General features: G+C 39.0%; 4 protein-coding genes across 6 annotated transcripts; all 4 read left to right on the forward strand.

The window, feature by feature from the left end:
* The first annotated feature begins 904 nt into the window (after positions 1–904).
* On the forward strand, positions 905–1222 carry LOC135618037 (uncharacterized). The gene has a single exon (XM_065118939.1). The coding sequence runs from the start codon at positions 905–907 to the stop codon at positions 1220–1222; it is 318 nt and encodes a 105-aa protein (XP_064975011.1).
* Positions 1223–1710: 488 nt separating this feature from the next.
* Positions 1711–7516, forward strand: LOC103990354 (folate-biopterin transporter 1, chloroplastic). 2 transcript variants are annotated; one of them, XM_009409457.3, is made up of 9 exons: positions 1711–2080; positions 2883–3145; positions 3415–3479; positions 3567–3729; positions 3905–4053; positions 4143–4394; positions 5732–5900; positions 5978–6070; positions 6925–7516. In XM_009409457.3, the coding sequence occupies exons 1-9, from the start codon at positions 1726–1728 to the stop codon at positions 7216–7218; spliced, it is 1803 nt and encodes a 600-aa protein (XP_009407732.2). In that variant the 5' UTR covers positions 1711–1725; the 3' UTR covers positions 7219–7516. The 2 variants fall into 2 exon arrangements, with proteins under 2 accessions (XP_009407732.2, XP_064972595.1); XM_065116523.1 differs by having other exon boundaries at positions 5732–5801.
* Positions 7517–9869: 2353 nt separating this feature from the next.
* LOC135616849 (NADPH-dependent aldehyde reductase-like protein, chloroplastic) lies at positions 9870–10840 on the forward strand. Its single transcript, XM_065116524.1, has one exon. It carries the CDS (start codon positions 9972–9974, stop codon positions 10758–10760), a length of 789 nt encoding a protein of 262 aa, XP_064972596.1. The 5' UTR covers positions 9870–9971; the 3' UTR covers positions 10761–10840.
* Positions 10841–17202: 6362 nt separating this feature from the next.
* On the forward strand, positions 17203–22574 carry LOC135616850 (protein FAR1-RELATED SEQUENCE 9-like). Of its 2 annotated transcripts, none has more exons than XM_065116526.1 (4): positions 17203–17641; positions 17758–17825; positions 18504–20630; positions 22101–22574. In XM_065116526.1, the coding sequence occupies exons 3-4, from the start codon at positions 18546–18548 to the stop codon at positions 22146–22148; spliced, it is 2133 nt and encodes a 710-aa protein (XP_064972598.1). In that variant the 5' UTR covers positions 17203–17641; positions 17758–17825; positions 18504–18545; the 3' UTR covers positions 22149–22574. The 2 variants fall into 2 exon arrangements, with proteins under 2 accessions (XP_064972598.1, XP_064972597.1); XM_065116525.1 differs by having other exon boundaries at positions 18528–20630.
* The last annotated feature ends 1081 nt before the right edge of the window (positions 22575–23655 follow it).

Consider the following 23655-nt stretch of genomic DNA (forward strand, 5'->3'; position numbering starts at 1 on the left):
CAGCTCCAATACCAGGTTCTACTGCTACTACTGCGTTGGATTCTTCAGAGTCAAATCAAGAGCAGTTGAAGTGATATATATGTTAACTTCTGTTCATTCAAGTAATGTTTGATCAAATGCTTCATTAGTTGCTGAACACAAAGAAGAAATGGTTGACTTCCTTAACAAGGTCGTCTCTACATGAGGCAGAAGGTGAATCGAAGGCTACCCCATCCACGACCTCAGACAGTAAGTACTTCTTACAAATCATCTGGTTCTCCGATGCTTACCATTCTCTTCCTCGCCTCTTGCGTCTCCTACACCAACCTCTGAGTCTCCTGTGAGAGTCGATGATTTGCTTTATTGTCGTTCGTTTTTATGCGTGAAAACTATCAACTTGAATTCTTTCTCCTTCCTCGCGTTTGCTCCCCACTAAAATGATATGTGATTTATTGTACTCAATTCGTTGGATGATTTGAATGAGAAATCATTCATTCTCCTACAAGCATCGTTTATCATAGAAAAAAACCCGATGTCAGAGTTCAGAAGAAAATTTCATGGCTAAATCCCCAAATTAAATCTGCTCTACTGTTCCGAAGCTTCTTCGCACGTACTAATCTGATAGTTTCAATCCCGCTGGAACATCCAAGTTTAATATGCTTGGTGATCCCATATATTAGAATGTGTGAGGTCTTCTTTTGATCAAATTTGGACTGTCCAATTAAACTGAGAGAACTTAGCTAAAGAAACTAATTGGAAGCAGAGTTCTTGCTTGTCTTTGGGTTGACACATTTTTCCTAGTCAACAAAGCAAATGTCCCTAAGAGTTATCTCTGCTTTTTTATATATCTGGCCAATGAAGACGACTCTCAGCGGAGCAGCAGCCATTCATACAGCATCAGGCTTCCAAGTTTAGAGCCAGGAAAATGGACCAAATCCCCCACCTCGGAGATGATGAAGAAAAGAAGTCGCTTCCAGAGTTCACCCTTCGTCGATTCCAGCTCTCCGATATGGACGAGTTCATGGAGTGGGCGTCCGACGACCGAGTCATTCGATTCCTCCGGGAGCCACGGACGGACAGAGCAGCGGCGCTCGGCCACCTAAAAGGCCGCATCATGCCGCACCCGGGGTACCGAGCCATCTGCGTCGAAGACTGGCCCGTCGGCTGGGTCTCCGCCACCCCGGCGCCGGACGACAGCCTACACCAGGCCTCGCTGGGGTACGGCCTTGCTTACGACCACTGAGGGAGAGGAATCATGACCGCCGTGGTGAAGAAGGTGGTGTCCGTCCTCTTCGAGGAGTGGCCGCAGCTCGAGAGGGTACCGGCGTTTGCCGCTGCGGAGAACGGGAGGTCTCAGCGAGTGCCGGAGAAGCTGGGTTCACGAGAGAGGGAGTGTCGAGGAGGTAAACCATGCCGAGGGGGGTGAGCAGAGATGTTCCCGTGCACTGATCCCATGACTGCTTGACGAATGCTTACGTAGGCAACTCAGAGCGACTGTTATATTACCTTAGCCAGCGTTGAAATGATAAGCTTAAGCAACTCGTCATATCAAGACATGAGATCGGACGGATGCTAACGATCCCAAAGATTTGACGTGGCACTGTAATAGCCATGCTCTTATAATTTATTTTTATTTTTATGATTTGAGAGCTCTGGTTTAATTTCAACCCAAAAAAACCAAATAATTGGTTTTTGACGTGCCACCTCAACCATGTGACGTTCGCATGGTGGCTGCATAAAAGCAGGATGACGAAGTGCTACCGAGAACGGCACCATCGCTTGCTGATGGCCTCCCTCCTCTTATTTAGTCCCGTGAACTCCTCCCCCTCCTCTTGCGCTCTTAATCCACTTCTCTCTACCCTACCCTCCCCGCTTCGGCGGCACTTCTGCACTGCTGCCCGCACCCGCAGGAGATTCCGGCGCCGCCCCCCGGTGGGCGACGGCATGGCGTCCCCCTCCGCCGCCCCCCTGCCGCCGCCGCCCCGCCGGAAGGAAGGCGTCGGCGGAGGCTTCGAGGGGTACGACGACGAGGAGGCCGCACTACAACCTCTGGAGCCCGATAGCGCCGAGGTCGAGACGCCCTCCTCCGGCCGCATGATGGGTGGGTCTGTCGGTTTCTCTTGGGCCGATCTCACTTGTCTCTTGGTTTTCGATCGACCTCCATATCACGATTTCCGTTTTCCTTAATCGGGAAGATTTTTTTATGTTCGAGAACCATGGATTTTGGAATAGTTTTTACCTTTAGATAACAAAAAGGATGTTGATGATGCTCTGAACTATTTTATGTATATTGTTCAGTTCATGGTGGATTATGTGAACTCTGCTGATTCTGGTGGGGGCTAATTGAATGTCCAGAGGAAAGAGTTAAAACCACTCGCTTGCCAATATTTAGCAGTTAACTAATATATTTTTTCTTTTCCCAAGAAACATTTTGCAATCTGGATGGGCAAGAATTTTCTAACATATGTTACCGTGATTAAAGTAGATACTTTTTCTTAAAATTTTCTGTCCTGTTATCTAGCATAGTTACTTTTAGCTCAAATGCTTTCAAATAATGGACAACTCCTACCTTGCCCCAGATGCACCTGAGGCTGCTCTATTGTGGTGATGTTTACGTATGTGCTATCTTATATCAGAGTGGATTTACATGTTTACTTGGATAGGTGATTTTATCAAGTTATTTTATTAATAATCACTGTGCTTCAGTTTGATAATATAGTATTGTAAAGGTTTGTCATGCTTCTATTTCCTTATAAGAGACTAAGAGTTTCATAGGCATTCTTCATAGGTTCAAAGTAGTTAAATTGTTGATTAATCATTCAAGGTTAATCATAGAGGACTTTTAGTATTCTGAGCTTCATTAGGTCAAAACCGGTCTTAATAAATTGTCATGCCTACTGTAGGGATTTCCAGGTCAAGGAATCAGCTACTTGTAGCTAAAGGAGATAAATTGTCTAGTTATACTGCAGGCGAGGCACAGTTATCCAAAACAAACATTCCTCAGAGGAGCAGGTCCAAGATTAGCAGCATAACATGTTTTGGAGTGGATTTGACACCAGACAATTTTGCAGTAGCAATTGTGTATTTTGTGCAAGGAGTTTTAGGCCTTGCTAGGCTTGCTGTGAGCTTTTACTTGAAGGACGATCTTCACCTCGATCCCGCAGAGGTCAGCCATCGTATTTTAATGTCTGTTACTTTCTAATCCAAATTTTAGAATGCATTCCTAATTTGCTTCTCCTTTTCTGAAACATTATAATTCTAAGTGCAACTTTTGGTTTACATTTTATCTTCATTTTAGGAATACCAGACATCATTTAAATTAAATATCTGACTACCAACTGGATGTCCTATCTGGAAAGTAAAGATACTAAAATATTGTAGTTTCAAAAGTCATTTCTTCAATTAAAAATTGACACTATTTTTTTATTGGTTTAGACAGCAGTTATAACAGGTCTATCTTCTTTGCCATGGTTGATCAAGCCTCTTTATGGGTTTATCAGGTCTGCAGAATCTTTTATTGCATTGTTTTCTATAATTTCTTTGCCATCTACATGCATATGCTTGCTTAAATGTTTGTCTAATGGCAGCGACTCCTTCCCACTCTATGGCTATCGAAGAAGGTCATACCTTTTCTTGTCAGGAGTTCTTGGAGCACTTTCTTGGAGCTTAATGGCTACGTTGGTTGACAGCAAATATAGCGCTGGAATTTGCATTCTTCTTGGATCTCTTTCAGTTGCCTTTTCAGATGTTGTAAGTCTGATAGGTTTTTAGTGCACTTGATTTTGCAAATGTTGTGTTGTATTGTTTTGCTACTGATATATCCATTTATCTGGTCATCAAAGTTTGTGATCTTTACGATCTCTTGTAACTTTTTTATATTTCACACTAAGATGAGTGTATTTAAAGACTGAGATATGTATTACAGGTTGTTGATTCAATGGTTGTTGAAAGGGCTCGTGGTGAGTCACAGAGCACATCAGGATCCCTTCAGTCTTTGTGCTGGGGATCTTCAGCCTTTGGTGGGATCGTGAGTGCATATTTTAGTGGTTCACTGGTGGATGCATTTGGTGTAAGGTCCGCTGCACCAGCTGAGGTCTATTTGTTTCTTTATAGCTTCTATATGTTTATAGTTTGTGACTTGTTATTGTCTTCATAACTTTCAGATTTGTTTTTGGTGTTACCGCCTTTCTCCCACTAATGACATCAGCAGTTGCTCTTCTTGTAAAAGAACAATCTTTCAATGCTACTAGAGGACATAATTCTTCAAGTGCCAGTTCAGGCTTTCTACAGAGTTCCAAGCAAAGTATTCTGCAGTTGTGGGCCACCATCAAGCAGCCTGACATCCTTTATCCAACATTATTTCTATTCCTGTGGCAAGCAACTCCACAATCAGAGTCTGCCATGTTCTTTTTTGTGTATGCATCGGAACATAATCATCTATTTCATTCTTAATCTATTTGCAACAAAATTCTTTTCTGGAAGCATGCCTCTTGTTTCTAATCTCTTGCAAGTTATTTCTGTAATGGTATTGACTGAAAGAAGCCACATTATGTTCACCATTACATTTCTATTGTTGGACTATACTTATATTATATTCACAATGAAAGATATGGTTGTTTCTAAGTAGAGTTGGTCCGCATCCATCTTTGTTTAAATAGTTTAAATATAACTGCTAAAAAGGTACCAATTTTTTTGGGACAGTAGGGAACATATAATAACTTTTGTTCATATCCGAGAAAAAGAAATTGGAATCTACTAGCAGTGCTTATACATCTATAACATCTGATCTTTACCCCAATTTTTAGAATCTTGTGAAATTATCAGGATTAAGTTCTCTGATTTTGAGTTCTTTCCTGGATCATTTGTGTGGTTCTTTTTATTCCATGGGAAAATGTTATGTGGCATTCAGGGATTTTGTTTACTTGAGTTATAAGCCTAGAATTGCTACATGAAGTAGCCACTAATCTAGAGATTGTTTTAGTAAGGCCAAGAACTGGTACAGTAAGTATCCACTATCTTCTAGAATCATTTTTGTATGCTTTGCTGCATTTTGGTACACATGGTGTTTGAGCTTTTTTTTTTTAATCTCTGAATATTTCTTATTCTTATGAAAGATGGTATATAATTATATTAATGAACATGTCAAAGGAGGTTAGTGTTTTGTGTATATGAGACGTATTTTGAATTTATTATCTGAGTCTGAAATTTCAGTAAGGAAAAAGCTTTATTTTAATATTCATTGTATCCATTTCCAAGTCCATTTGATTTGCAGTTCTTGTTGTATAACTTCAATTTCAATAATGAAATCTAACTGGAGAAGATGCACCTGAATCCACCCACAGTAGCCAAAACCTATATTTGTATCTAGAAGTTATGTTACCTCCATCTGTTGACGACTTGTCTGCATTTGGACTTGCTACATTAAATTTGTGTTTCCAAAAACTCTCTAAAATTGTTATCAGGGTAACATTTAGTAACATCCTTGTAAGATTCTCATTTCTTTTATCTAGAATACATTGACAAATGCCTTCTGCAGAAATTTCTTCGTGCCTTCTAGTTTGCTGTCAATGAGAAAGGTTCAGTGCCAATATTACATATATGTCTATATATATACTTATTATGATAGATTCTTTAGACTTTCTCTTTCTTGTTCATGACTGATAGGTAATTTTCTTGTTGGTCTTCTGGTTTATATTCTGAAAGCTAAACTGTGTACACTCTCCTATCTTTATTATCTCTGCTTGGATTTCAGCACAAATAAGCTTGGGTTTACTCCAGAATTTCTTGGCCGTGTCAAGCTTGTTACTTCAGTGGCATCCTTGGTAGGTGTTGCACTGTATAATTCATATCTGAAGAATGTTCCACTAAGAAAAATCTTTCTTATGACAACAATTTTTGGTTCAGCCCTTGGGATGACACAGGTACATATCATGTATTCTCCTACAGACTATGGACATTCAGATTTCTGTTGTCACTAAAATTTCATTATACTTCACAGGTTTTTCTTGTCACTGGATTAAACCGACAGTTTGGTATTAGTGATGAATGGTTTTCCATTGGGGATTCTTTAATTATAACAGTTCTCAGTCAGGTCAGAGCATATTATGTGTTCTGTCTGTTATGCTTTGTTGTCGTAACTTCTGATGCATGTATTTGTCTCCTGTTTGGCATCAATAGCTTGAGTTAGACAGAGAATGTTCAGAGAACATGAAGCTAAATTTGCCCTTCTTTTCTGCTTATAAGTTTGTCCTTTTACCTGCAATATTAATCTCTATGACATGTAAAAACATACCCTTCATCAGACAAATCCTGTATTTCTGACAACAGCCATACATTTCTACCTTTGGTTCTTAAATTGATTAAGAAGAAGAAAAAGAAGGAAAGAATCACCTTGAACAAGAAAAGAAGACTATTAAATACCAAAAGGCAACATTACTTTCCAAGAGAAATATGGAAACTTATCTTCCCCAAAGAAGAAAAAATATGATCTATTTTATCTTCCACAGTTCCCTAATTTTATCAGCTGTGGGACTGAATGGTCAGGTACAATTTATAAACCCACCAAAGATTTCAAAGTCATCATCTTCACATGATACAAATGCAAGAAAGAAGTTAATTAGTAGATATATAATTGGTATAACCATTAGACATCAATATAACAAAACATGCTAACACATGACGGGGTTCCTATTTTTCAATTGTTCTACATCTACTAGAACTGCACTACATGGAACTTTTAGCTAGTCATTTTCCCTAGACTATGAAATTTCAAGCTTTAGTCATTCTTTACGATTTCAATGGCGTCTAAAGATCCATGTAGCCGATCCCAAATAGTTGGGACTTACGGCTTTGTTGTTGTTGTTGTAGTCATTCTTTATGTTCTAAATATAGATGATTCCTGTTTCTTAATATCCACAATCACTGAAATTTTGATATGTGATGCAGGCTTCATTCATGCCCGTTTTGGTATTAGCAGCCAGGTTATGTCCATCTGGAGTGGAGGCCACCCTGTTTGCTACACTCATGTCAATATCAAATGCGGGCGGTGTCACTGGTGGCCTCATAGGTGCTGGCTTCACTCAACTTCTAGGTGTCACAAAGGACAACTTCGAAAACTTGGCTCTGTTGATTGTGATCTGCAATCTCAGCTCGATGCTGCCTTTGCCTTTGCTTAGGCTACTTCCAGAGGACGAAGAAGATCTGAAGAATCTCGACATCGAACAAGCAAAGTTAAATTGAGCATCATATTTGAGGGAACATCTCTGTGCCATAGTCACTGCTAGATCCAAGATACCAGGTTGGAATTCCCACATAGTGATTCATGTAACAACTAACCCACATACACAGTCCTGCATTCATCCAGTGTTTTAAGATAGCAGGCAGCTGTAGGTTCTTTCATATTTTACCACGCATTAAGCAAAGGAATCACCCTCAGTTTTTAGATCACGGCAGATTAACATGTATTAGTGTATTATCGTTCTTTCCGATTCTGTTATTGTAAATATTTGTAAGTGAAAAGTAGCTTTATGCTGCTCTATTTTTACTGTGTGCTTACAGTCATTCAAATACTTAGTTGATTAATCTGTTTAGGGATATCCAACCTGTTAAAAGTTAGTTCATGTATCTTTTAATTTGGTCAGGATGAGCTTCTAAGGAACTCCAGTGCTTGTAAATCTATCATGCAGTGTATCGCATGATTTCAGTTGCCATTTCTCTTCGATCACATCAAATCCTTGCGACAAGAATTCCAATGCACATGTGGTCATATGCTACCAAGCTGACATCGCTGGGGACGTTCAAAACAATGAACATAGTGATTGATGTATAATGATATCCATTGGTATTTGTAACCATCTTTGCTGTTTCAGATGCAGTAATCACTCCATGGGAGGTTCAGCTGTGAATTTTGCTGAGGAATACAGAGACACATCCCGAGCTAATTTCGGAGAGAAAAACCTGAGTATAATCCCAGCTGTGAGTTATGAAGAATGTTGCTGGTCATCCATCAACTGCTTGTGCCAATTATATATTTCCCTTATAATTAGACTTCTTTAATATCTCGATCTTAGATTTAAAAAATTTATATTGAAATATCTATAGTTATGAAAATAAAATAATTAACCTCATTTATCCTAACATCGTCGGTTTTATCAATGGAAGATGTAGCACATGACAGGAATGATACGAAAATGATGGGCAAAAAGATAATTTCAACGTCCTAGTTATGTTTTCTTTCTTCATAGTAGTGGTGGCGGACAGTGGCATCGCTGGAGCTGCGGGTGGCTATTGTGATTGTGATCGATGAGAACAATGTAATGGTCGATGAGAACGATGCGGGGATGTCCTTAAAGACGAGCTGGGTGAAGTAATAGAGGTGGAGTTGAGGACTTCTATGACTTCTTGCGGGAGGAGGAAGAGCGATGACGAGATATGAGATAATTGGAGATGAGGAAGAAGACGACGTAGATGCTGAGCGACGTCGACGCAGAGAGCGTCAGCAGACGTTGCAGAGAGCGTCAGCATATGTATCGTCTTTTTCCTTCTCTCATTTTGTCTTATCTCTCTTCATTGCTCTTCCTCCTATTCCTCCTCCTTCTACCCTCTTTCTTGATCCCTTATCCTTTTTCCCCCTTTTGTTGCTTTGTATCGGTACCGATGTTGATGCTTAGCGACCATTTCATTGCTTTACATCCGCGTCAATGTCGACGTCTGCGTTTTCTTCCTCCTCTCCTTTTGCCTTACTTCTTGTCGTCATTCTCTCTCCTCCTCCTTCCCCCGCTAGAAGTTACAGAAGTCCCTCAACTTGACCTTCAGAACTCCCCACATTGTTCTAAAGACATCCCCACATTGTTCTTATCGACTACTGTATCACTCTCATCGGTCACAATCACATCAAACACCCATGACCCCATCGGCATTGTCGTCCACCACCATCACTAAGAAGAAAGAAAATATAATTGAGATATTGAAATTACCTTTTTGTCAATCAATTTTGTATCATTCCCTCATTCATCTTCCAGGGTAAAACAAGATCTAACTGTAACAAATATTATCCCAAGAATATTTTAAGTCAATGTGGCACCCACTCTCCCGGTAAAACAATTCGGCACAAGTCAGAACAATTCAACACTGAAAATGTTTGGCACCACTTTTTTTTTATCTATTTCGTAGGATTCTCCCGATGCAACTTCGGTGGATGCACCACTTAAGGTCGAACGATAACCCCTTAAAATCTTGATGTTCCACTTAATTAGTGGTGTGATCTAAGGGGAAAAGTTGCTCCTTTGAAGTGGTACAAGTGCCGTAGAATTCGTGTATATTTTTCACCCCTTCTATCGCTAATTAATCGCAAGAAATTTGTATGCAAAGTTTATAATCTTGATGAATCAACATAGTCATTCGAACTTTTTAGTACAACAACTCTCGTGTATACCCTTTTCATCAGAATGTCCATATGCCACGATCGGTGATCGATAACGGTCTCAAGATTCCTAAGCGTCATCGGTGTTCAAGAATCAAGATAAGCAAAAGATCCGACTTTCGAGATCGCATGCTTTGACGATGTCTGATCGGACTCCAACAATGAAAGTCATCACCTCCGATCCTCTGAAAAACGAACGAGGGTTAGTGTTTGGATCTCCAAGATACAAGTAGAAAGCTTCAAGTAGAAAAGAAAGAAAAGCAAATGCATATTTCAAATATAAATTGATGTTTGATGATTTCTTTTAAATTATATTTTTGATCTAAAGGTCTGCTAACGGTAGCATTTTAGCATTTATAATGATATTAATATAATTTATAAAATTATTAAAATATTTTATAAAATTATTTAAAATCATAAGATTATCAATAAGATTTCGTAATCTAGTCAGACAATGCAATCTTGTACGTGGCTTCTTCGTAAAGATATATGGCGTGGCTTCTCCGACAATTACCTCCCAACCCCCGCTTGCACTGCGAGTCCCTTCTCATCCAATTGGCTGCTTAACCCAATGGCTGCATCCGCCGCCCTCCCCCTTGCCGGCCGCATTGCCATAGTCACCGGCGCCTCCCGCGGCATCGGCCGCGCCATCGCCGCCCACCTCGCCTCCCTCGGTGCCGCCCTTGTTCTCGGCTACTCAACCAGCTCCGCCGCCGCCGACCTCCTTGCCGCGGAGATCAACTCCCAGTCAATCTCCTCCGTCTCTCTCCGCCCCCGCGCCGTCGCCGTCCGAGCCGACGTCTCCGATCCCTCCGCAGTCAGATCCCTCTTCGACGCCGCCGAGGCCGCCTTCGGCTCCCCTCCCCACATCCTCGTCGCCGCCGCGGGCGTCCTAGACTCCCGCTGCCCCGCCGTCGCCGACACCGCCGCAGAGGTCTGGGACGCCGCCATGGCCGTCAACGCAAGGGGCGCGTTCCTCTGCTGCCGGGAGGCGGCGCGCCGCCTGGTCCGCGGCGGCGGGGGGCGTATCGTGTGCATATCCTCGTCGCTGGTGGCGGCGCCGGGGGCGGGATACGGGGCGTACACGGCGTCCAAGGCGGCGGTGGAGGCGATGGTGAGGGTGCTGGCGCGGGAGCTGCGTGGCACAGGGATCACCGCAAACTGCGTGGCGCCGGGGCCGGTGGCGACGGACATGTTCTTCTCGGTGGCGGACGGCGGAGGCGAGGAGGCGGCGCAGGGGAACGCGATGGGGCGGCTGGGGGAGCCGCGGGACATCGCACCGATGGTGGGGTTTCTGTGCACCGATGCAGGAGAGTGGGTCAACGGGCAGGTTGTCGGCGTCAATGGTGGCATTTTGTAAATTACACCAAACGCATAAATAACGTAAGTTGCGGATCCTATGTAACGGTATCTATCTGTAAGAATCATGTTTCCCTTGCATCAGAGCCGTCCATTGACATGAACCGCAGCATGTACAGTCGATCTACGAATCATGCTTCCCTTCGCACCACTGTTATCATTCACAAGCGTATCTATTGTTCTACCACACGGCATGTTGTAGTTTATCTTCTCGTCCTTCCTGTTTAGGTAGGTCATGCATCCTCACTTTATAGGGCTATACTCTCACTATAATATAATTGAATCTACAAAATCTATTCAAATGAAGTCTATAATTTATTAATCAGCTTAGGAAGTCCAACGAAGAAACGTCTCTTTATTTTCTTTTCAACGAGGTTGCTGAGGCTGATGTTCTCAATGCAGACGTACGTACATCTGAAGGCGAAAAGAAACTTTTATGCTGTATTGGTTTTCCTGTAGAACATAAGATATGTTCATGTAAACCACTGTAAGCAATTCACAAAAAAGAAAAAGGTGCTAAAGAAATATCAAGACCTACCAGAAATAAATAGGGAGCAAAGTCGTAGTAAAATTTTCTGAGGCAAGAAGATTATATAGTTTATCTTAAAAGACCAACTATTTGCAGGCATTGACATGAGCAACACAATGGCTTAGCTTTTCAAATGTAGTTGGAGAAATCAGTGCTTCTATGTTATCACGTTGAAGTCAACAAAAACTAGTCATAAAAATGTTGATCCATAATTCCAAATAAAATCATTTCCTGAACCTCTCCTCACAGCATTAATCTAATTAGTCTCTTAAGCTTATTTCAAACTGTTTAAACCACCAAAAACAAGGTGGTTCTCAATGTTAAATGCTAAAAGAAAAAGCAGCAGCCGCAGCAAGAATATATTTGTTCTACAAGTCTGCAGAAACACATGAATTATTGTTTAATCAATTGAAATCATGCCATATTGTCAATCAAACTGAAATAGAGAGACTATTCCTGTTTGTCACGATTTCTCTCACTTACAAGGCTACTATGCTATCATATAAATAGTTGAACAAAGTTATTTTATGGAATTTCAATAGAACATTAATGATATATACCTGCATGGAAACGACTTTTCGCTTGGTTCATGGTGTTTGCAGAAGCTCAGTGATGGTCGCATGTTCTCCACCAGAGGAAAATCACAATGACAAATGGATCTAATCAATGTGACAAAAGAAAAAAAAAAGGCTTCTCCACACAAAAGGCCAGACTACTTTTCTGCTAAGTACCAAATCGATGCTATTTCAAGTGAAGAAAGACATTCTTTTTACAGGATGCAAGCACCTAATGCAGTAAAATGGCATACTACGGATATATTTGATCATTATCACCATATTACAACTTGGACAGGAAAAATGAAAAATATTACAATCTTCATTGCAGATGCTATGAAAATTGATTAGTATCATTATGGTCCTAGATGTTTCATACTTCAAACCTACATGATCGACAAACTGTTGATAAATATTATTACATGATAGTTTCACAAGATTAATTATGAAGTGGTTAAATGAGGGCAACGAGGAGGAAGACTCAATTAGAAATTTCAATCATGAATTTCAATTATTGTACACAAAAGCCTAATAAGATTTTGCAAAAATAGCAACTTCATCAGCTGGATTACCAGTCATGAAACCCTTGAGGCTGTTCAAAAGGGAAGCATCCTATTGCTGCACCTGTCTATTCATTTACTTTTAGTTCCTCAGCATCACTGAAATTTGCATTGTAGTTAGCAGACAGGTTCTCATCTTATAGTTACAATTTCCATAGTTTGATAAAGAATAGAATAATAAGCTATTCGACTTCGCACCTAGCTGACCATGGACCCCTTGCCCATTTCCCTTCAGTAATTACCTCCTTCAACACCTCATACGAATTCACATCTGCAATATTACTGTAAAGGCACCCAACCACTCTCAGCAAAGTCAAAAGGAAAATATATGTGCAGACAATGCAGTTCTATCATGCTTCACCACATAGATGAGACAGAAAAAATAAAAGAAACACATGGAACATCTAAATTAATATTCTCTTCTTGGTTCACAGTATAGGCAATATTGCTGGAAAAATGCTAGAGTGCGTAGTGTGGTTTGAGGATACCTAGAAGCAACAAGAAATGTCTTCATAGAACTAATACAGAATATATGGTGGAACATTAAACATACTTGCGAAATTACTGGCACTAAGAAATTTTTTTATGTAGTAGGTCTCCTTATCAAAGCACATCAGAGGACCATGATTACCTATCTCGAGCGATGCCTGGATGTCCTCCAACCTGCTCTTTACATGAGACACCAAAACTGAAGGCTCCATGGATATCCCAAGATCTTTACCTGGCTTCCCAGGTACATCTCTCCTAGATACCACCACACTCCTGTTAGCAACATCAGGAGGCCCAACCTCTAATTTTAAAGGGACACCGGAGATCGATTGTCCAAAAGGAAGTCAGATTGAAATAGACAGCTTAGTTTTTCAGATACTGAATGACTCCTCAATAAGATTCAACAAAGATGATTTAATGAAACAAAATGCAAGAATCAACTTATGCAACAATCAGGCTTACACACACATTTCAGGATGGATTGATGAAATAACAAAAAAATCCTGTGTCGAAGGGACACAACTGAAAAGGTAGAAATGGAGAAAATGTGTAGATCACATTCAATAAAAAATTCAGCAGTTGGGATAGAGGTTTAGATTTCTCCATCAACTATATTGGTGGTTTAAACAGTCCAAACTGACTGATTCAACAAGAAAGATAGACAAAGTAATGAAATTTGTTTCTCAGATGAACCAGTAAGAGCACACAGCTCACATGAAGTAGTAAGGACACAACTGTTGGAGAAGACATACGAGAATAACATCACAAATGAGTGCCCTGTTGCACTGTGATGGAGATGCCATTAAAATTAGGTGGAAACATACAACAAATAAGCAAATGATACTATCACTGAGTAACAATCTTACCTTCATCTCCCAGAAGTTGAATTTCCATCCTGGAGTCCTTTGTTCCGAATCATCAACTTTGATTTTGACTCCTGCTTTATGCAGTACTTCCTTCAGTAAGGTTATGGCATCCATGACTCCATTTTCTCATCAGCTGTCTTCCAGATTGGCACTATTATCACCTGATGATAAATTGTCAAAAATAGTACCTAATATCTCATAAAATACAAAAATGAACAGATAATACTAGCAATAAGGCTGAAGCAATATATTTTGTGGTCCTCTTTCTAAGTTTTTCACCATCAAATTCATCAACAAAAAACTACACAAAAGACAAGTATGTAATGCAGATTCCCAGGTACATCTCTCTTACGGTTTAGAGTTTAAGGTTGTTAAAAGTCCTCTCTATACTAAACTCAAAATGATCACAAATTTCCAGAATCATTTTATCCATGTATAAGTTTCTCCATGATCTCCTTCACAACTCACATAAGTCTTTAAGTTTAGAGAGAGTCTATAATACGAGAATATGTATTCGACAACAAATCTTGTGTCATGCAAATGCAATCACAATCAGCTATTTACATTGTGAAACACAAATAATACAAATTTGATTTATTATATCTTCAAGTTTTTAAATCTCCAGGTAACAAACCCATCCTCGAGATTTTCCAATAAATTCCTCAAGTTGATTGTAATCCTTCTTTTGAAGTTTCTCAAATAATTAATTTTCAGCAATTTTAAGTCGTCGTTAGTTTTCTAATCTTTCACCTTAAAGCTTGCTGAAAGTACTCAAATACACTAAAATAGACTATTAATATATAGATCAGTTAATAATTTGTTAGCATTGTAATTGTTCTCATGCTACCCGATAAACAAGGTCAAGACTCAATCCTTTATGCAAACAATAAAGTGCTAAAGCATTTTTTGTTGATAGTTAACATAGTAGCCATTGAGAGATGTTTTAGTTAAAGATTATTAGTAACTACTTCTTAGAAAGCAGAGCTTGCATAATAATCGTGCATGTGATTCAGTAACAATTTATCTGTAAGGCCAGGATAAAATAAGGGCAGATACCCTAATAAAAAGAAAACACATCATGAGGAAGCATCCACTGAACTTAAGGTGAACTGAACATTAATAAGTTTGTTTCAAAGAGACAAGAAATGAAGGACCTATTTTCTTTCTTGAAGAACTTGTTGAAACTTCAAAGCATGAATTGTTGTGCATGTACAATCGACCACTTAATTAAATATTTCAAGTGAACTTATATGGCTAATAGCGGAGACCAAAAACCAGGGATGTTAAATCCCAAAGTACCCAATCTTCACCAAAATAAAAAAAATCTTTGCACTTGCTAACTACATATATTTTAACAAGTAGGAATTGATTTGACCAAGATACCACATTGGGTTGTTCATGCTATTTGACCCCTTCAAAGAATTCAAATCTAACACTAACGCTTACTGAATCTTCAGATCATTCACTAATTTCATACAAGCTAAGTAAATCTACAAGATCGTGTTTGAACTTTCTTACCGTGATGCAAGAGCAACTAAACCCATACCTATCACCTCCCTTAGTTGAAAACAGCAACTATTCCACTGCCTCTGTTACATAAAGGGCAGATAGAATAAGCTGAAAAGAAACCTCGTTCCACAGATGGGGGGACTCCTCTGGCTCTCCTCTCTCCCTTCTTCTTCCCCCCTCTTCCCCTTCCAACAGACACCAACCACCCAACTCAACCCACCTCCCAGACTGGACAACCCCCTCTCATTATTCTCCTCCTCCCTCTCATTCTCTTCCCCCTCATGTAGCTCTTTGCGCCCATCCCAACTAATATCAATCCCCCTCCCCATACCCCCAACAACCCCACTCTCCATCCTCCTCCTCCTCCTCCTTCAATGCCAATTTTTTAATTTTAATATTCAAGGGTGGCTCGCTTCGCTCGCCTCATGCGTTTTTGTCACCTTGGCACCTGTGACTGTACTGCTTGGCAGATTGAGTGGCTTCTGCACAGCTGTGACCATAAAAGATACTCGTAGTTGTTGAAAGAGTTTAACATGACCTGCCAAATTTATCATTTCATCTAACTTCTGGTGATTAGTTGATGCATGTTTCCCTAAGATTTCCCTTCATGCTTTAATCAACTTCATAACTTTTACTTTGTTATAAATCAAGTTTAACCTTGAGAGGATGGTCAAGCCATGATTTGCAGAATTATACATTATTAATGTTTAAGATTTAGTTAATTCAAATAAAACTCAGCTACTTAGTCTAAAATGACAGTCTAAGTTGCATGCATTAACTATGATACCCGACAGAGGATAATACATTTCACAACTATAAGACAAAAGCAAACGCACCTGAGCGAAGTACATGTTGCTGTGGCCGGTTTCTTTAAACTTCACGTTCAGATACTCCTGAAAAATAAAAGGGGCACAAAGCACATTTTTACAGAGAAAGTCAACAATTATATTGAAAAACAGAATAAAGAAGCATCAGACCTGTATTGCCTCCCATATGGCGTAGCCGAAAGCGCGGATGTCCATAGTACCGCGAACGGGGCCATAGTCCGCGAGCTCGGCACTGGCGATGACGTCAAGGTACCACGAGTTGAAATCCACCTATCGAGGGGTGACCAAACCCTCGTAGATCTTGGAGGGCTTTCGATCAGGGACGGAGGCGGGGGCGTGGGTGAGAGCAAGGAAGGCGATGGGTCCTCCTTCGCGACGCTCTGGGCGGAGAGGCCTCTGCTACCGGCTCCGCCGGAGAGGGAAGCAGAAATATTGGGAGAAGTCGGCCGGAGGAAGGGGGAGATAGGCGAAGGGATTCTGATGGGGAGAGGAGAAGAGCGAGAGACGGGATTCGCAGAACCCCCATGGAGAGAAGTAGAAGAACGAGATGGCGAGGAGGAGCCAACGCTGGTGATCAGAACTGATAGATAGGAGGGGTTTTATAGGGTAGGCAAAATTGCAAATATATATATATATATATATATATATATATATATATATATATATATATATATATATATATATATAATTATTCCTTAAAATTATGTTTAGCATATTTATCCCTCTCAAATCCAAAAAAATATGTATATCCCTGTGATTAATCTTTATCAAGCGATCATTAGAATCAAGAAATTAACATTTTGATTTCCAATAATGTCCTTTAGAACTATTATACCAATAAGAATATCCAGAGTATTTTATGTATTATCTTTTTATTTTTTGAGTTCAAAATAACTATTAGTAGCGTGTAATCTGAGTTTTTCTAGACGTTGTTTTTATATATATATATATATATATATATAAGGAACACTTTATATTAAAAAAAAGAAAATAAAAAATAAGACTTGGGATAAATGATAAATCGTGAAAAAAACTATTATTTCATAGGATATAAGAAAGGGGCCCAATTTACACAGGTGGTATAAAGTGCCACCCCCGGTAATCTCCTCCGCTTCTCCCCCGTCTCGATTTATTAGGGCACGGCCACCAGATTACCGTACTCCGCCTCCACGCCGTCGCCGGAGTCACCGCACGCACCTTAGCTGCCTTCCGATCCACACCATCTCCCTCACGCTTGGTCCCTTGGCACCGTGCTAGCTACCTGCAATTGTCCGTCTTCCCATCCTTATTCCTGCTTCAAGCACCGCCAGCGGCGTCCGCGAAAGAGCATCTAGGTATGGAGCGCCAGAGACGTCCCGCCTGATCTGTTGGCCGTGTTCGTGTACAGGATGGAGACAATCGAGGTGCTGGTGTCGTCGGGAAGAAGACCGGCGGTGGGGCCGGCCTGTCCCCGTGTCCTTGCCGGGTGAACGGAACCCGTTCCTGCAAATTTAGTGGCTTCTTTTTTCTGTATTTTACTGTGCAAGAATCCGCGACAAACTTATGCTGGTAATGGGTTAGCAAATGTTTTTTGCTGTCTCAGTTTGCTTGGTTATCCTAAAAATTGAATTTTGAACTGGCTTTTGCTTGATATATGGCTATGGCTGCCTCGTACTCCCACCCAGTGCCTTACCAAATAGCTGCGAGGAAGACTGTGACAAGCATCTGAAGCCTATATTCGGTTCTTGCCCTGGTGAGTTATTTATTCCTTCTTTTTTTCAATCTTCTTTATGTTAAAATGATTGTTAGCAAGACTTTCGTCTCGCATCATTCAAACGAGACATCTTGTGCTAGTGAATTTTCAAGATGAAATGGTTACCTTCATGATTAAATAATATTTGTCAGGCTTCGTGTTAAGAATGATTATCCATAATGTGATAAAAAAAGATGATCAATCATTCCTGTGTCAGGAACTACCTGCTGATCAAACTTACTGTAGAGCTCAGAAGTAGATCTGTTGTTTATTCCTTTGTATTGATAGATTAAATTTGCCTCACATTTGAATTGATGGAGAGGTTAGAGTTACCTATGCTGTATAACAAGGATTCGATGATTTAATTGTTGATGTGTTATATTTTATTTTTTTTAACATCAAGATAACTAACATTGTTTTTTACCTGGATAAATTATCATTCTCATTTCTTCTTTTTCTTGCTTTATTAATAAAGGACACTGCTTTTTATGTTATTTAATTACTGCAGGACCAAGTAAGCTATATTTAATATGGACAAATTTTCTTGCTTTAATGCAGGAACATTTCTTGCTTTGCTTACCAATTCTGGTTAATATTAGGTTCATTATAATAAATCCAACTTTACTCATAACCTTAACCACTAAACTGGTTTATGATTGTTAACTTTCTTGCTTATAGCTAAGAGGGGTTGGCTATGTGCAGTCAGTAATTTCCATATTCATGGAGAGTACTAGAAGTGAAGGAGATGAGTTAATAGAAGATTATGTGGAATGTCTCATGTCACTGGATGCTAATGCACGCCCATGTGAGAATGATAATTCCTCCCTTGCAACTCATGCTGAAGATCCCACAAGTATTCCTGTTGGAATAATCGTGCAGCCAATAAGAGAGTTGGCACCTGTTGGTACAGAGGACAATAAAGAACCGACATTAGGTATGGAGTTTGAGTCTGATGAGGCTGCAAAGTCATTTTACAATGACTATGCCAGGCGATTGGGTTTCCCTTTCCGGGTTGGCAGGTCTCGACGTTCTAAGGGTGTTGAGGAGGTCCTTATAATGAAGAGGTTTGTGTGCTCTAAAGAAGGTATTTATCGGAAGAAACCTTCAAGTGAGGGCACGAGGAAACGTGAGAGAATATCGATGAGAGAAGGTTGCAAGGCAATGATGGAGGTGATACGTGATTCTGATAGGTGGGTGGTCTCAAAGCTTGAGAAGGCTCACAATCATCACCTTGGGACATGTAGTCGAGTGGGCTACCTTCGTGCAAGAGGCTTTATTGACACCTCAGACAAGGCGAGCATAGTGGCATCAGATGCAATGACTCTACTTCGACAAAATGCTTTTGGCGAAGGTGGAGATGCTCAGGGTCTTCTAGATTACTTCAAAAGGATGCAAGCTGACAACCCTGCATTCTTTTATTCCATACAGGTTGACAACAATAGTTGTGTTACCAATGCTTTCTGGGCAGACTCTAAAGCTAGAACTGCATATGGCTACTTTGGTGATGCTGTAGTCTTTGACACAACATACAAAAAGAACAAGTACATGATGCCTTTTGTTACATTCTCTGGAGTCAACCATCACTTGCAGCCCATTATCTTTGGTTGTGCCTTGCTCATCGATGAGACTGAGTTCTCATTTATTTGGTTATTTGAAACATGGCTAGCGGCAATGGGGGGTCGCCCTCCAGTGTCATTGATTACTGATCAGAACAGGGCCATGGCAGCGGCAATTGCAAAAGTGTTCCCCAATACATGCCATCGATTTTGTAAGTGGCTTATTTTGAGTAGAAGCAAGCAGAAGTTAGCCCATGTCTATTCTGCACATCCTACTTTGAGAGGGGAATTGGAAGAATGTGTCATCAAGTCTGAAACTATTGAAGCCTTTGAAGCTAGATGGGCGTCAGTCATTGATAAATATGACCTTAGGAAGAACACATGGCTTCAGGCACTATTTAACATCCGTCAAAAATGGATTCCATTGTACTCGAAGGACACATTTTTTGCCGAAATATCCTCAATGCAGAAGTTAGAAACTATGAGTGACTTATACAAGAAATATTTTAATACGAAGACCTCGTTAAAAGTATTTCTCACACAGTTTGAATTAGCCATGGCAGACCGATTTGAGGATGAAGCACAAGCAGACTTTGAGACACTTTGTACAAAACCAAATCTAAAGACTGCCTCACCAATAGAAAAACAAGCATCAGCTATCTATACAAGAGCAGTATTTAATAAATTTCAGGAGGAATTTGTGGAGTCGTTAGGTTATAATGTTTACAAAATAAAAGATGGTGCTAGTAGCAAATTTAGTGTGACAAGGGATGAGGATTCTCTTGAGACGTTCATTGTCTCATATAATGCTGGTAAAAAAACAGCAACTTGTAGTTGCAAAAACTTTGAGTTTTCTGGCATTTTGTGTCGCCATGTTTTGGGAGTATTCTTAATGATTGATGTTCGAGTACTTCCTAAAGAGTACTTCTTGCAGCGTTGGACGAGAAGTGCAAAAGTTGGTGCTATAATGAATGAACTTAGCGCTGAGCCTCAAAATACTTGTCAAGAATCCATTACTTCACGATATAATGATCTTTGTCGTGATGCAATTAGATGTGCAGAGAAAGGGGCAACATCAGTAAAGATATATAAAGCAGCCAAAGATGTTCTAAAGAAGGCTTATGACAATATTATTGCTTTTGAAAAAAGCACTTCAAAAGGTGCACAAAGAGATGTAATCAACATTAATGAGGAAATCACTATAGATGATGCGATAAATGATCAATCTTTACAAGATCCTGAAAGAAAGGTATGCAGTTTTCTTTGTTGTTACTTGTTATTTCTTCTTCTGTTGGTTTATACACTGTCAAATATTGCTTTATGATTCTTTTGATCCACTATCTATTATTGTGCCACTGCCAACTACTGTAGTTGAAAAAGATGTCAGGGCTGCATCATGTTTCATTTCTTGCTTATGCTTCTTATTTCTTGTTGCTATCATATTTTTGAGCTACATCGCCTGCTAGTGAAATGTCAGATTTCTTTTACGTGTTGTAGACTTGGATAAAAGCAATCACTAACAGTGATTGTTGCCAAAAAAAAAAATTATGGTTGTATGTTCGGGAAGCTTCTATTGCAGTTTTGTTAGACATTATTTATCAACATGTGGACATCAATGCTGCATCTTGAATAAACTAAACGTGATTGTAAGAAGCATTTTGTTTGTTTATCCATGAAATGCTTACCACTCATGTAATTTATTAGTTTTTTAGTTTGTTACATGAATCTACTTAAATTTGAGTTGATAATTATCTTCGGGGATAAGTTGGCTAGTCATAGTAATATTCAAATTGTAATAATCAACTAGTGTTTTCTAGTATCTTATGGAGGGGGAGAGATTGATGGAAGATCTCCTTTGTGCTTGCTTATTCATAGCTGCCACAAAGTTCTCTGCTTGTGATACATGGCATGTTTCTGGGCATATTTTTAAGAATGGATGAAATGTTTTAAAAGCATTTGTGTTATGCTGTTCGACAGTTTGATGGTTTGTCCCCCACTTTCATTTGCCAACTTCATGAATAGAAAGTGAAAGTGCTTTGACATGTTATGTAATTCACCATTCAGTACTTTTTCTTTTGTATTGATTATTGGGATTAACAAAGAATTGTGAAGTCAATATGCTTATTTTACTTTGTCATCATCTGATGCATTTCTGGATGACTCTTGCCAAAATTGACCAGGATCCATGAAATTTTTGGTAGAATTTGTGAGATCTTGTCAGCCTGAAACAAACCTGAATCTGGTGGCAAGACCCATAGCTGGGAAACTCTAGGCAAGAGAGAGATTTTCTTCAATCATGACTGATGTTTGGTGAGATTAATTATTCCCTTGGGACTTCTTAAGCATCCAGGAGTCGGTCCATCAAAACTCTTATAGATGTGAAAAATTGGAAGGGAGAATTTTTAGTTTGTAACAGGGAGAAACATTTATTTCAAAGGCACAAATACATACACAGTAAATGCAAACACAGTCTTTTTTTTAATAAAAAATTACCCATTATAATAGCTTCTAAAAAGTATCGGATGCTCCATGATAACTTGAAATTAGATAATTCTCTTTCTACATAGATGGAATGTTTCTGCTTATGCTTTTAACCTTTCAGATCTAATATAGTTTGCTTTTTATTCAACTGACTTCTAGAACTTCTAGATCAATACCTCTAGTTCCATGCAGAATGTTATTTGCTTTGGATATTGATCAATATTATTTAAGTTCTCAGGTAACTAACTTGCTTGGCCAGTTACTTGGTTCCTCTTGGTCACCGTAAAACATTTCTCCGGTGGATTTGTAAATTGTTTGCGGTGCTTTTGCTGCTGCTTGGTGTCCCCTACCGCGAATCCTTGAGCTTGCAGCAGGTTGCCAAAGAGGCTTGAAAAAGCATTGCTCTCATTGCTTCATCGAAGCAGAGCAGTCTCATGATGCTTTCAGTACCTTTCAAGACTGGAGCAGCTTAGTCAACAGAAGGGAAGATGATATGGAACTTCGATGGTGACATCCCCAAGGCAGATCTGCAATGCAGTTCACGATCATGTAGATATACCAGTTCATTATGTTTGTGCCTTTTTCTTCTTTTTCTCCTTGCTTAACTCGACCTTCACTGCCTTAGAGCTCTAGATCAACATGTCAGAACCTGATCCAAACTTGTGGATTGTAAAATTTGGACTCTGTGAAGACTGTCAAGAATTCCAGCTTACAGTAAAGCTTCTTCATTGCTTACAAAACCAAAATTTTAGTGGTTTTCACAAGGTGACAGTAAAAGGTCTCATGAGTTAGTAATCTTGTGGGACTTGGTGGGAATGTTTTTAAGATAAATGAGAAAAAGAAAGGGATTGCACATTCTAATTACTTAGGTTTAGTTAACACAAGACATGCAATGAGGTAAGCAAATCATGTAATTAAAAAATATATATATGTGTGTGTGTTAAAAATATAATAAGTATAGTCCATACACTCCTTAAGTTTACTAGTGACGAATCTTTTATAATTTAATTTTTAGTTAGTACTATGTTTTTATTTAAAATTATTTAATATAAGGAATTATTAAAAAAAATTATATTAAAATAATTAAAAATTATTAATATCATAAATAATTTAAAAATAAAAGATTATTAAATAATATTTTGATGACTCTGAGTTGTCTTTAATTTATTTCTTATAACTTGAATTTTCTTAATAATTTTTTGTACTTTGTCTAGTGCTAATAGTTTTTTGTCATTAATTTCTTCCCAACATATTGTTGTTTTATATTTTCTTGCATGTAAAGTTTCATAAGGAGTCATCTAAATACTTAGATGATAATTATTATTATAAATAAATTTGAGAAAAATATCTTTAAGTAAATCTTCAACTGTTTAAATTATTCTTTTTTATTGATCATCGATTTAAGAGTGGTAAATATTGTTAAACTTAACTTTACTGTACATGGATTCTTATAATTTTCTCTATAATCTAAGAAGAAATCTAGAGTCTATAGTCTTACTATTTCATTAATATATAAGTTTAAAAATCTATCAAAAAAACTAAATCATATTGATAGGTAAAATTTATAAAGATTTGACTAACTTATCAATAAAATAAGTTAGTCAAATACTTTGAAACATATTTTTATAGGTCCTTGATAAACCTAAAACAAAGTTATGGTAATACTTTCCTATTTCCATTCAAGAACATATGAAGATTGTAACAAACCTTCATATCTCTAATGCTCTATTTTGATTAGCTAAAAATTCAAATACTTTGAAACATATTTTGTAATTTTTTTCCTCGTTCCATCT

Source organism: Musa acuminata, chromosome BXJ2-7 (assembly GCF_036884655.1).
Source record: "Musa acuminata AAA Group cultivar baxijiao chromosome BXJ2-7, Cavendish_Baxijiao_AAA, whole genome shotgun sequence".
NCBI classification, from domain to species: domain Eukaryota; kingdom Viridiplantae; phylum Streptophyta; class Magnoliopsida; order Zingiberales; family Musaceae; genus Musa; species Musa acuminata.

Coding starts and splice junctions, on each gene's coding strand:
- LOC135618037 (XM_065118939.1), top strand. CDS start 905: ATGGACCAAATCCCCCACCTCGGAGATGATGAAGAAAAGAAGTCGCTT.
- LOC103990354 (XM_009409457.3), top strand. CDS start 1,726: ATGACGAAGTGCTACCGAGAACGGCACCATCGCTTGCTGATGGCCTCC. Junction 3,146..3,414: donor TTCACCTCGATCCCGCAGAG/GTCAGCCATCGT, acceptor TTATTGGTTTAG/ACAGCAGTTATAACAGGTCT. Junction 3,730..3,904: donor CAGTTGCCTTTTCAGATGTT/GTAAGTCTGATA, acceptor TATGTATTACAG/GTTGTTGATTCAATGGTTGT.
- LOC135616849 (XM_065116524.1), top strand. CDS start 9,972: ATGGCTGCATCCGCCGCCCTCCCCCTTGCCGGCCGCATTGCCATAGTC.
- LOC135616850 (XM_065116526.1), top strand. CDS start 18,546: ATGGAGAGTACTAGAAGTGAAGGAGATGAGTTAATAGAAGATTATGTG. Junction 20,631..22,100: donor TACAAGATCCTGAAAGAAAG/GTATGCAGTTTT, acceptor TTAAGTTCTCAG/GTAACTAACTTGCTTGGCCA.